The sequence below is a fragment of the Mustelus asterias genome, chromosome 23 (genome assembly GCF_964213995.1).
Source record: "Mustelus asterias chromosome 23, sMusAst1.hap1.1, whole genome shotgun sequence".
NCBI classification, from domain to species: domain Eukaryota; kingdom Metazoa; phylum Chordata; class Chondrichthyes; order Carcharhiniformes; family Triakidae; genus Mustelus; species Mustelus asterias.
Genome location: NC_135823.1, coordinates 66,340,499 through 66,353,844, shown reverse-complemented (window position 1 = coordinate 66,353,844; position 13,346 = coordinate 66,340,499). Strand labels below are relative to the sequence as shown.

Below are 13,346 nucleotides of genomic sequence, written 5' to 3'. Positions count from 1 at the left end.
TGAAACCATTGTCGATTGTCGGAAAAACCCATCTGGTTCACTAATGTCCTTTAGGAAAGGCAATCTCCGTCCTTACCTGGTGTGAGCCCACACCCACTGCAATGTTGCTGACTCTCAACTGCCCACTGAAATGGCCGAGCAAGGCACTCAGTTCAAGGACAACTAGGGATGGGCAACAAATGATGGCCAGCCATCGATGCCCATGCCCCACAAATGAATAAATTGAATAAATGTTGCTGATGAGGCTGAAGTATAACAGGTACATATGTAACAGTTTATTTCAAGTAACTACATATATATTGTATGCGCCAACTAATTGAACTTAAAAAAATGGCTGAAGAAAGGGGAAAAGATAATGAGATTGGCAAGACCACCAAACACAGCAGATAACACAAAGCTTCCTAAATCCATTTTATTCTGTTTCTGTAACATCATGTAACATCTTGGGGAACATTTGTAACTAAAGCAAGCTTTATGTTAGCCAAAATCAAACTTTTGACAGCTGTAATTATCAAAACAATCAGAACATAAACCATTGTAGACGGTCTAAAGAAGCACAGAATGAATATAAGAACCAAAGGATTACAATGGATTCAGAGTGAAGGGTTTCCAAAGCCAAGTGATTTCTGCAGCTGATGAATCTCATCGAGAAGCTTTTTATTTTGAAGGTTTAACTGTGGAAAACAAAACATACCGTAAATTAGCATTAATGTTAATATCGCCGGGAAAAAACCCCAACATGGGCAGGAATTTACAGCCTCACTCGAGCGAGACCGGGAAATCCCGCCCGAGGTCAACTGACATTTCCATTGTCCGCCCCTCACCCACTCCAATCCCATGGTGATGGGGCGGTAGAATTCCGGCGTACTTGTCACAGCTTTTCGTCTTTCACTCATCAGGACATTCACAAGAAAACAATGTGAGGGAAATCAGCAAATTTATACCAGGTGAGAAGAGAGTGCTAATTGGTTTTCAAGCGGATTCTGATTCGTAGAAGCTTGCCATGGAGAATGCACCAGTTGATGGTGACTGATCGTTAACTGGCAAGCATTGTTTGAAATTTAACTCAGGCAGCTTGACATGGATTCGTCATCCCTGAGGAATGAACCAGCAAATGGCTATCACTTATTTTGATTAGCTGAAACAGGCAAAATGTGTGTACCTGTTCTTTCTGTCTGCAGAAAATAGGGCCCTGTGCATTAATATATGTAGCTTCCAGTACATTCAGATGCACCACAATGCGAGCCTAACTGAATATTAAATTAGTTGTCAGTGTAATTCTGAGCACACTGAGGACGACACGGCACAGTGGTTCGCATTGCTGCCTCACAGCGCTAGGGTCCCGAGTTCAATTCCCGGCTCGGGTCACTGTCTGTGTGGAGTTGCATGTTCTCCCCATGTCTGCCTGGGTATCCTCCGGGTGCTCCAATTTCCTCCCACAATCCAAAGATGTGGAGGTTAGGTGGATTGGCCATGCTAAATTGCCCCTTGGTGTCAGAGGGATTAGCTAGGGTAAATATGTGGGGTTATAGGAATGGGGCCTGGGTGGGATTGCGGTTGGTGCAGACTCAATGAGCCAAGTGGCCTCCTTCTGCACTGTAGGGATTCCATGATTCTATGATTATTTAGCAAATGTCCTATTGATGAATCAAATCTAAAGTCGGATACTGTGTGCTGCATTTTGTGGGCATAGGCTGATCAGTTGTGGTCTGTATGTTTCCCATTGCAAACAATGGAAGGGACATGCTGTTTGATATGATCCGCCAGTCTTTGGGTTGTATGACTACTTACGAAGGCAATAATGATACCGCAACCCCTTCTCCCTCCCCAGTACACTTACAGTTTTATAGTTTTCCTTCCAAATCATGCAACATTCTCTGGTGAAGAATGTTTGGGGCTGGACAACTGAATAACCTTGGGGCTATGAAGATTTTGAACAAAAGAAGCCTGAGTTGAGACAATCTTTTCCTCTCTGAATATTGCCTTGTCTAAATTTGCTGATTCCTCACAAATGCTAAGAAAATAAACTTGTCATGGGCAGAAAATTTGTCATACAAATCTGAGGCCTGGGCTGATTGTAAGTGAACCCACTCTGCTTCTGGTCTTTAAGATAAGTCTCCAACCTAGACTTACATCACAGCTATAAATGCATATATATGCTTGAAGAAGTGTGTTCAGCTTCCATTACCATTTACATGCAGTCATAATTATTTTGAAGTATTGTGTGCAGTTTTGGTGTCCTTAACTGAGGAAGATATAGCAAGATGTCCTTGCTATAGAGGGAGTACAGCAAAGGTTTACCAGGCTGATTCCTGGGATGGCAGATCTGTCATATAAGGAGAGACTCATTTGGTTAGGGTTATATTCATTGGAGTTTAGAAGAATGAGAGGGGATCTCATAGAAACTTATAAAATTCTAACAGGATTTGACAGGATGTATTCAGAAAAAATGTTCCTGATGGTGGGGGGGTCCAGACTAGGGGGTCATAGTTTGAGGATAAGAGGAAACCCTTTTAGGACTGAGGTCAGGAGAAATGTCTTCACTCAGAGGGTGGTGAATCTATGGAATTCACAATCACAGAAAGTAGTTAAGGTCAAAACACGTGTGATTTCAAGAAGAAATTAGAAATGACTCTTTGAGCTAAAGGGATCAAGGGATATGGGGGAAGGGGGATCAGGATATTGAATTTGATGATCAGCCATGATCAAAATGAATGGCGGAGCAGGCTCGAAGGGCCGAATGGCCTCCTCCTGCTTCTATTTTCTACGTTTCTATTGAAACTACGAGTGAAAATATAAACTGTCCAACCACAAAACTGTTGTTAGAACCTGCAAAGTTTTCCTTGGTTAGACCGTAATTGGGTAGAATTCTGTCGAAAAGATATATTAGCTTTGGATGAAGTGCAGTGGAGATTTACCAGAATATTACCAGGGTCCCAAGGACTAAATTGGGAGCGGAAATTACATAAACTACATTTGCATTCCCTGGATTATTGATGGGTGATTGGATTGAGGCTTTTAGGACTTTTAAAGAAATTGATAGGATAGAAATAAACTTTTTCCACTAGTGGGAGACTCTAAGACTCAAAATAAGTAAAGCTGCAAACCAGTCTCGCACAAAAAGTGATAGGGTGAAACTCTCCCACAATAAGCAATTGATGGCAAACCAGCCTCCCATCCATTGACTCTGTCTACACTTCCCGCTGCCTCAGCAAAGCAGCCAGCATAAGTAAGGACCCCACGTACCCCGGACATTCTCTCTTCCACCTTCTTCCGTCGGGAAAAAGATACAGAAGTCTGAGGTCACGTACCAACCGACTCAAGAACAGCTTCTTCCCTGCTGCTGTCAGACTTTTGAATGGACTTACCTCGCATGAAATTGATCTTTCTCTACACTCTAGCTATGACTGTAACACTAATTCTGCACTCTCTCGTTTCCTTCTCTATGAACGGTATGCTTTGTCTGTATAGCGCGCAAGAAACAATACTTTTCACTGTGTGTTAATACATGTGACAATAATAAATCAATCAATCAATCAATGATGCAAGTTCAATTAATAATTTGAAATTTATAGATTTTTGCTCACAAGTGTACGAAGGGATCATGGAGCCAAGGCGTATGAATGGGGTTAGAATACAGATCATTAATGATTTCACTGAATAGTGGAACAGGCAGGAGGGGTTGCCTAGCTTACTCCTGTCCCTTTGTTGCTTTCTGTTGCAACCTCTACAATAAGCTGGTAGAGTAGGAGGTAAACAAAACAATATCAGCCTTAAAACAAACCTTTAATGTATACTTATAGGTTTGCTCCGCTTCTAGTTTTCTCTCTGTCTGAAAAAATGAGAAATAAATCAAATTAATGTCATCAAATCCAGGACAGACACAGCAAGTGGCAATTAGGGCTGCATTGGAATGCACCAAAAAACAAACACTGGTGTTAGAATGTATCCGGTGATTGGATCTGTTGTAATGTGACCAATGGTAACAAGCTGTAAGGGTCAGCTGACTCAGTAAACCATGTCACCAATGACAGAATGATGTGATGATCAGCTGACCAGCTGACTCAGTATAAATTAGAACTTAGTGGGAATTGTGAAAAAACTTGGAATGGCCCAGGGTGAGGCCTCAAGCTTGGAGTAATGAAGTTTCTTTATTAAACCTTTTCTTTGATTGATAAGTTGGAGGAAGTTTTGTTCTATTTTTATTGTCTATTTTCATTCTTATTGTCTTTTGGTCAACAACTGGACCATCCAATGAAATACAAACTAATTTTTCTCTGGATAAAAGTTATAATCATGCCCTGTCTTTTGACAGATAAAAAAGCTACAAGAGTGGATTGAAGATTATCAGTGAAATACATTTACAGCAAATCATATGTCCATTTGCCCTTTTTAAAAGAGCAAAACTGATTTCTTGTTCTGCCGAAAAACTCTTAAGATTAGAATTATTCCTATTAACAGTGTAAGACGCTAAAGATTTATGACACGATGGGGGTCATTTTCACCTTCACAGTTTGAGTACACTGCTCATTATAGAACTTGCCCATTATCATTTCCAATCATTTGATTGGGGGATTACGTTTGCAACAAAAGATTTTGAAGATTGTCAGAAGTGCTTTCCTAATACCCCTCTGAGCTAGAAGTGAATTATTAAACAGTGTGAAAGCAGAATACTTTTTTTGAACATCATGTTTCCTGAACATTAGGCAAAGGCATTAAACCAGCAAACATGTTTTTTTAACGGTTTCAGAACTAGGTGCAAATCCCAGCATGGCAGCTGGCTGAATTTAATTCAATTAATAAAATAAGTCAGGAATTGAAATCTAGGCCGGGATTCTCCCAAAAAAAAATCCAAGTTCCCAACGTGCGGGCAAACGGGAGTATTTCCTGCTGGTCTATTTAGCGCACTTACTAGAGTGAATCTCCAACACACTGAGCACTGCAGAGTGTCTCAGTGGGATTCACTCTGAAAATCAGGGGCTGGAGCCTATTCCCACCCAAGAGGCTGGCAGCATGGCGCTGAGCAGGCCACTGCGCATGCGTCGATCTGTCAGTGCGGAGATCGGCGCATGTGCAGTGGCCCCCCCATTGCCGGCCTCCTGATCAATGGCCTTCTGACCCCCGCACCCCCTGATCGCTGACCTCCCAGACCTCCCCGGACTCAACCCCTATGTCACAGCCTCCATCCCTGCCTTGACACCGCCCAGTGCCTGGTGGGCAGTACCAGGGTGCCAGGCTATCACAGCCCAAGGGACACTCCTCCCTTACCCTTGACCTCCCTCGGGGGCCCTCAGTGACCTCTGTTCCCCCCAGCGGGGTCAGGTGCCTGTTCCCCATTAGTGAGGAGCAGTCATAAGCACTGCTGGAGGGAACCACTCCTGGTGCGGAGACGCTAGCAGGCCCGGAGAATACCACCCCAGGCCTGCTAATCATATGAAAATGTCCATTTCAATGACATTTCCATATGATTATCAGCTCCGTGCCTGGGAGATATGCGGAGGCCCGGGCGCCCAGCATGAATTCCTATGAATTGGCTGCCAACGATGTCTACTTGAGCAGCGTGGCAGGCTGGGAGAATCCTGGCCCTAGCCTCGGACCATGAAATTTTCATTGATTGTCACAAAAGCCCACCTGGTTCACTAATGCCCTTTAGGGAAGGAAATCTGCCATCCTTACTTGGTCTGGCCTATGTGTGACTCCAGGCCCACAGCAATGTGATTGACTCTTAACTGCCCCCTGAAAGGGCCAAATTAGCTACTCAGCTCAAGGGCAATTAGGGATGGGCAACAAATGCAGCAACAGCCATCAAGGCATAAAAGTATTACTTGTTGTATAAATGTCAAGTCATACATGAGAACTATAAGAAATCCCTTTCCTATTTTCTCCCTTTCTCTCCAAAAGATGCTATGTCGTTAGAAATTGTACCAGGAACGTTGGATGAGGCAGGGAAGGCGTAATACCTAGCGGTATTATCGCCAGACTATTAATCCAAAAACTCAGCTAACGTTCTCTGTCCCAGGTTCGAATCCCACCACGGCAGATGGTGGAATTTGAATTCCATAAAAAATATCTGGAATTAAGAATCTACTGATGACCATGAAACCATTGTCGATTGTTGGAAAAACCCATCTGGTTCACTAATGTCCTTTAGAGAAGGAAATCTGCCATCCTTACCTGGTCTGGCCTACATGTGACTCCAGAGCCACAGCAATGTGGTTGACACTCAACTGCCCTCGAAGAGCAACTAGGGATGGGCAATAAATGCTGGCCCAGCCAGTGAGGCCCATGTCCCACAAATGAATAACAAGAAAGGTACCTGAAGTTAAGTGATCGTTTTTAAATTTGGCTGGTATGTCTTTTCATTGGAGGCTATCATACTATAGGAAGCAGAAGCAACCAAAATCCTGTCTTCACTCAATGTTCAGAATGGTTTCCTTCTTTGCTGTAACAATTCTGTGATCCTGACAAGGCCCATAATGGGTTGCACATCAATTAATTTGCACAATACAAGGTCCAATAAAGAGCAAATGATCAGTTGATCTGGTTTGGTGGCATAAGTTGAGTGTAAAATACTGCTAAGACCTCTGCTTTGAATGGTACCATGGGATCATTTATAGTGAACTGAACCAGGAGTATCTTTGTTGAATAATGTATCCGAAAGATTGCACCAGAAAGATGCTGCACAATCCCAGTATTTTACTCGGGAGTCAGCCTAAAGCAGGTTTTCAGTTCTGAAGTCGCAGCTTGAATCCGCCTGCTTACGCAAATTGAGACTAAATGGTAGCAACCTACTGTCTCCTGGTAAAATCAGCCAACTCAGCACAGACCAAAGGTTGAGTTTGGATATTCTCAATCTGTGTAACTCCACAGAACACCATCCACTTTACCTATTAATTTTTTGAGGGGAATGAGTTTTGAAAATTTGAGTGAATTAGCATTTAAAGTTAATTAATTAGTCATAAGTAAGGCATTAATACTGCAATGAAGTTACTGTGAAACTCCCCGAGTCACCACACTCTGGCGCCTCTTCGGGTCAATGTACCTAACCAGCACATCTTTCAGAATGTGGGAGGAAACCGGAGCACCCGGAGGAAACCCACGCAGACATGGGGAGAACATGCAAACTCCACACAGACAGTGACCCAAACTGGGTATCGAACCCGGGTACCTGGCGCTGTGAGGCAGCAGTGCTAACCACTGTGCCACCATGCCGCTCATAGCATTTAATGATCAAGATGACCATAACTAATTATATCTGTCACAGTTTGAAATCCTTTCCACTCATAAACTCCGTACCTTCAAGCACACCAGTGTGAGATAGCCCCAGACCTCTGCATTCATGTTGCAGAGAATATTTGCTTCACAGAGTGCATCTTCAGCATTCGTCAATTCGTTAAGCTGAGTAGGTACAGAAAAGAAACGTAAAGTTAACCCCTTGGTTTTGAGCAAGGCATTGCAAAAGCACCTATCAAAGATCAAAGATAATTAGCCTCAACGGTGCTTGGCATCCCTTGAATCATGTATGTAGAGGTAGAATCATAGAAACCCTACAGTGCAGAAGGAGGCCATTCGGCCCATCGAGTCTGCACTGACAACAATCCCATTCCAGGCCCTATCCCCACAACCCCACACATTTACCCCACTGATCCCTCTAACCTTCACATTCCGAGACACTAAGGGGCAATTTAGCATGGCCAATCCACCGAACCTGCACATCTCTGGATGATGTGGAGATGCCGGCGTTGGACTGGGGTAAACACAGTAAGAGTTTTAACAACACCAGGTTAAAGTCCAACAGGTTTATTTGGTAGCAAATGCCAAATTTGGTAGCTAATGGCATTTGCTACCAAATAAACCTGTTGGACTTTAACCTGGTGTTGTTAAAACTCTTACCATCTTTGGATGCACGGCACTTGCACAATTTTTTCAGAAAGTTATTTGCCATTTATTTTTTATGAATGTTCCTTCTAATATTTACACCTCTCATGCACAATGCATCAGTCTTTGGGAAGCTTAATTTAAGACAATGCAATTCCAATTACATTTTGAAAATTACTGTTGTGTTTATAAATGGAGCAATTCATTTGATTAAGAGGTTTAAGAAATTGCTATTTAAGCTCCACGATCTGGAATTTGCTCCTTGACCTCCTCTACCCTCCTTTAAGACCCTTTCCCCCTTAAAAGCTATCACTTTGGCCAAGTGTTTGGTGACCCTCTCCTTGCATCTCTCTCTTTGGCTTAATGTCCATTTTGGTCTCATTAAGCCTCTGAGCTGATTTTCAATTTTCAAGGCACTGTATAAATCCAAGTTATTGTTACTGCAAACTAATGGTTGGACAGATATTAGTTTTAAATTATTATGGGTGATCTGGCAGCACAGGAGTGAGCTGCCTTCTTGAACCTTTGCCCATTAACTCTGTTCCTCTCTCCGCAGATGGTGCCTTACCTGCTGAATACTTCCAGTACTTCTTGTCTACTCACCCTATAGCAGGCTATGCCAACTCCTAACCAGGACAAGCTGGATGGTGCTCTCTGGGAGGCAAAGAGGTAGGTAGATTTGGCTGATTTATACTGAAAAAACACATTAGAAACTTAATCAGCTGGTTTATAAACATGAATAAACTGTAAAAATAAATAAAGCTGCACTGTAACACTGGTCATGTCTGGTTTTCAATGTCTAGTGTAATTCATTTTTTTATGTCAACAACCAATTGTATAAAGTACTGAGGTGAAAATATTTAATATAGTCCTAAACCTCAGGGAGGCGATTTTCAGGCTGTCTTTCGCCTGGTGCAAATTCTGTTCTGTTGGGAAAATTCCGGGATTTGCACTGGACACCGCACAGTTTGGGATGTTCCATGGGCCCTCCAAGCAGATTGTATTCTACTTCACATCCAGTGAGAGCATGAACCGGATTACCATTCAGTTAAATACATTTTAATATTTAAAATTGGCTTGACGTTGAATCTTAGGGTCAGAGAGGTCTACAGCACAGAAAAGGCCCTTCAGCCCATCGCATCTGTGCTAGTTAAAACAACCACCTAGCTATTCTAATCCCATTTTCCAGCACTTCGCCCATAGCCTTGTATGCCTTGACATTGCAAGTGAATCTCTAAATACTTCTCAAATGCTATGAGGGTTTCTGCCTTCACCTCCCTTCCCCACGGACATCAGCTTCCTGTTTCCCATCCCCTGTCATGTTTGCCACATAGACAACCCATCCCTGCCACTCATCAATACTAACTGGGATCAGGACCCTCCCAACGGTTCTCCCTTCAGGCCCCGTCCCCTTGGCAGTGCCCACTGAGTTTCTGGATTACTAGTCCAGTGACAATACAACCACCTCCCCTTCACCTTTGAAAAAACATTGTGCTGCCCAACCACCAAGTGTAAACTGCTGAAAAAAGCCTGGATACTTTATCGACACTCAATTTTGGAATTACTACTTGGCGTACCAGCATAACTTCTCTTGGGCAACTGAATAAATTAGATCAACAAATTGAGGGATAAATTAAAAGAGTTAAAGAGGTACTGCATCAAAGTAAACAGAATCTTAAAGGAAACTTAAAACATTTACTGGAAAATAGTGGAAATCACTACCACAGAAAATAGTTGAGGCCAAAATGTTGTCTGATTTCAACAAGAAATTAGATATAGCTCTTGGGGCTAAAAGAATCAAGGGAAATGGGGGGGAAGGGGGGAATCAGGATATGAATTTGATGATCAGCCATGATCAAAATGGCGGAGCAGGCTCAAAGGGCCGAATGGCCTACTCCTGATTCTAGTTTCTCTGTTTCTGTAGATTTCTACATCAAAACAAAATATGATCAAAGGGGCCAATAAAACACCCCAATTCCTGCAGTGCCCACCAGGCACAGAACTTTGGAAATTTAATTTCCAAAGATATTGCAGGTGTTTTCAATGCACTTTGAATTGTAATATTCCATCTTAATCTTAATATGCAATAGATGCATCATTATACCTTCTAGTACAGTACAGCAGATTGGATTCTTATAAATTATTACAATTGCATCACAAATTTAATCATTTAGCAATATCATAAGATAAATGTTATTTTAATATTGCTATATATGTGAGACAAAATGTTATGTGGGAATGACTAAGATTAAATCATTTCTTCCCTGGGTACAAATGACAATAATACGGTAAATCACCAATAAAATGTTATCTGAACTCTTTAGTGAGATCATTTCATTTTAATCATTCAAACCTATGTATATTTCCTGTGAAACTGAACCAATTACTAAACTATCCTTACTGATTGAATTTTTTCTTCCTGCAGATAGATGGAGCCCAGTCTCAAGCAGATGGTATGCATGTCGAATGCATCATTCATATAACACAAAGCACGTTCATAATATTCCTTCGCCTTGCTGTAGTTTTCTTTCATGTAGCTTAGATGTCCCAGCAAGGCCCATAGATCTGGATTCTGAAACATCAGAGTTGTCAGGAAATTCAATCTTCAGGCTTCCAACAAAAGATAATTAATGTGAAAGTGATTGAGTTTAAATAAATAGACCATTAAAAAGTATTAGGAAATAGAGACGTGCAAACAAGCATCATAGGTCTGGATTTTGCAGTAGTAACAATGATGGGTGTTTACCATCTTTACTCCTCTGAAACTGACAGCAACTTCTGGAGTCCATACTTTCACAATTTAAGGCAGAAATCCAGATGTTGCTGACAGTGAGTTCAGCTTCTCCATAGGGTGTGATTTTGAAGACATCTAAGAATGCAATCAAGAGGAAATGATTGAACCAACAAGAACTTGCCCTTGTTCACCATTAGTCTCATTGTAAAAGCCCCTTGAAATGTTATACCTTGTCAAACATGTGAAAAAACAGGAGTAGACCATACATCCCTTCAAGCCTGCTCCGCCACCCTGGCTGAAATGATAGTCACCTCACATCTGCATCCTGTCTACCCCCGATAACCTGTCACCCCCCCTTGTTTACCAAGGACTAACCGCTCCGCCTTAAAAATATTCAAAAGCTATGCTTCCACTACCTTTGCAAGAAGAGAATTCCAAAGGCTCATAAATTTCTGAGTGAAAAGATTTCACCTAATCTCTGTTAGATGGGTGATCCCTTATTTTTAAACAGAGACATCTAGATCCAGATTCCCCCACAAGAGGAAATATCCTCTCTACATCCACCCTGTCAAGACCCCTCAGGATCTTATATCTTATACCTCAGGAATAAGGTACAACTAAGTTTTTACTGGTGTTCTAAGTTTATAATTACTGTTGAATAGCATAAATGACCCCGTAAAGCTAATTGCATATTTATGAAATGTCAAATTTCTTGGGGGAAAAAAAACACATTTAAAAAAATTGTTTACAAGTTTATAATGTTTGGCTTCCAGCTTAAACCCATGACCTAATCTTTATTGCACTGTTTGCAACATAATATATTAAAAGATGAAGGATAGTCTGCTTTTTGAGACAAGATGAAGTGCCTCTCTTTTCCCCTGTCTGAAGTCTGGAGACTGGAATCTATCAAGAAATAAGCCTTTTCTCTGAGCTTCTACTGTTTGGGGGGAGCTTTCTCTGGAAGTTGCTGCAGGAGATTTAGAAGACAGGTGACTGTCTGGATCACTCTCCAGAAGTGTCAAAAGGCTGGAAATCTAGTACCTACATAAGCATCTTTGATTTCTGTGCTAACTAGTTCTAAAGAAGGGATTCATGTCTATGGGCAATACTGCTAAATTGGAACAACAGAGAAAGCTAGCTGTTCAGAATTATATTTTGTCATGTTTAAGCCTTTTAATTGGTAAAGGTTATGCTAATTCTTATTGTAATATCCTACCCCATAGTCTAGTAGCCATGTCCTTTAGGAATCAGCCAGTCCGGTCATTGGTGGTGTTGTCAAGCCATTTTTGATGATGGACATTGAAGTCGCCTGCCCAGAGTTCATTCTTTACCCTTGCCATCTTCAGCACTCTTTCCAATTGGTGTTCAACATGGAGGATTACTGATTCATTTTCTGAGGAGGGTAAAATTGTAGGTGGTTTCTTTGCCTATCCTCGCCCTTTATCTGTCATCAGCCAGCTTTCCAGTGAGAATAGACTCCGTCCACTCCCCCTACTGGCGTGAATCACACTTTGCCTCATTTTTTGCACGGGGTTGCATAAGATCGTGTCTGAGAACTCGCTGAAAAAATGGGTGTGATTCTCTCCCGTTTTCACGCTTTTTTGGCACTTAGAATTTTCTTGGTAAGGTCACCCCCTTAGTCTTTTTTGGGGGAAAATTGCACCCTTTGAGAGGCAGTTGTCATTACAAAAGACATTAGCCCACTGGTGTCACTTGACCACCGTTTTTATATTTGTCACAATTTCTGCAGCATATCTGAGTGTAAGATCACTTCAGCAAGATTGGCGCAGAAACCAGCATTAATTTCAGTATACATCCTGCTTAAATGGAATTGAGGAAATTCCAGGCCCAGAACTGATTTATCTGCCAACTGATCCCTTAACATACCAACTAATTTAGACTGCTTTTTCACTTACTTGATGGTCAATTTGTCCTGCTTCTGCAAGAGAGTCCTCTGCTTTTCCGAATTCCTCATTAAATATGTAAAGTCGAGCCAGAACCACATGATATTCACAACTTAGACCATTTTCATTGGAAAGCAACTCATGTGACATGGCTCTTGTTGCAAACTAATGGCAAAGAATAGGAAAAAAAATTAGCTTTACTGAGTTAACAGTGTGGTGACATACCACAATTTGGCCAACTTGTTACAAGAGAGAAACAACAGCGAGAGACATTTAAATAAGTTAATTGAAAACAAAATGGTTGAAATTTGGAAACTGCAAATGACTTTGTTGTTTCACTAGAATGCTGTGAGGAATTAGAGAAGCTTGCAAGTCACACTGCCCTATAAAAAAATCAGGACTTTCATAGTGAAGGTGAGAAATGGAGGGAGATTGATATTTGGATTTGCTCAAACATTTCTCAATGGATTTCTTAGCCTTCAGTTACACAGTAGCGTTGGCAGAGGCCAGGCAATAAGATTATGACTTGTCACAGACCGTGACCAAGGTTGGGTGGAAAGTACATAAAAGTTGAAAAAAGTGCAATAATTGAAAAACAAGACCGGCCAATGGATGAATAAGGAAAGAGGACACGGAAATGAATTTCTACAGGGTTCCAGCAAACTTTCACTGCTGAGCTGGCAAGACACCAGTGAAAAATGTTACAGTGGGCAATCCGTGGAATTTCTACCCCAAAATTGCAGGATGGGAGACTTGATGAGACATGACACAATTCTTAATGTATGGGTTGCTCTTAATGCCAAACAATTATTTAATTTTAAAGGTGAATG

The 13,346-nt window shown here is 41.6% G+C and overlaps 1 protein-coding gene across 1 annotated transcript in view; it reads right to left on the bottom strand.

The window, feature by feature from the left end:
• Positions 1-385: 385 nt before the first annotated feature.
• cfap70 (cilia and flagella associated protein 70) overlaps positions 386-13,346 on the bottom strand; it is a 72,032-nt gene continuing 59,071 nt past the window's right edge. The window contains exons 23-28 of the mRNA XM_078239898.1: positions 12,529-12,681; positions 10,280-10,450; positions 8,482-8,571; positions 7,297-7,398; positions 3,785-3,832; positions 386-674 (exon numbers count right to left, since the gene is read on the bottom strand). Coding sequence (XP_078096024.1) covers positions 594-674; positions 3,785-3,832; positions 7,297-7,398; positions 8,482-8,571; positions 10,280-10,450; positions 12,529-12,681 — 645 coding nt within the window. The 3' untranslated portion in view covers positions 386-593. The remainder of the gene's footprint in view (positions 675-3,784; positions 3,833-7,296; positions 7,399-8,481; positions 8,572-10,279; positions 10,451-12,528; positions 12,682-13,346) is intronic.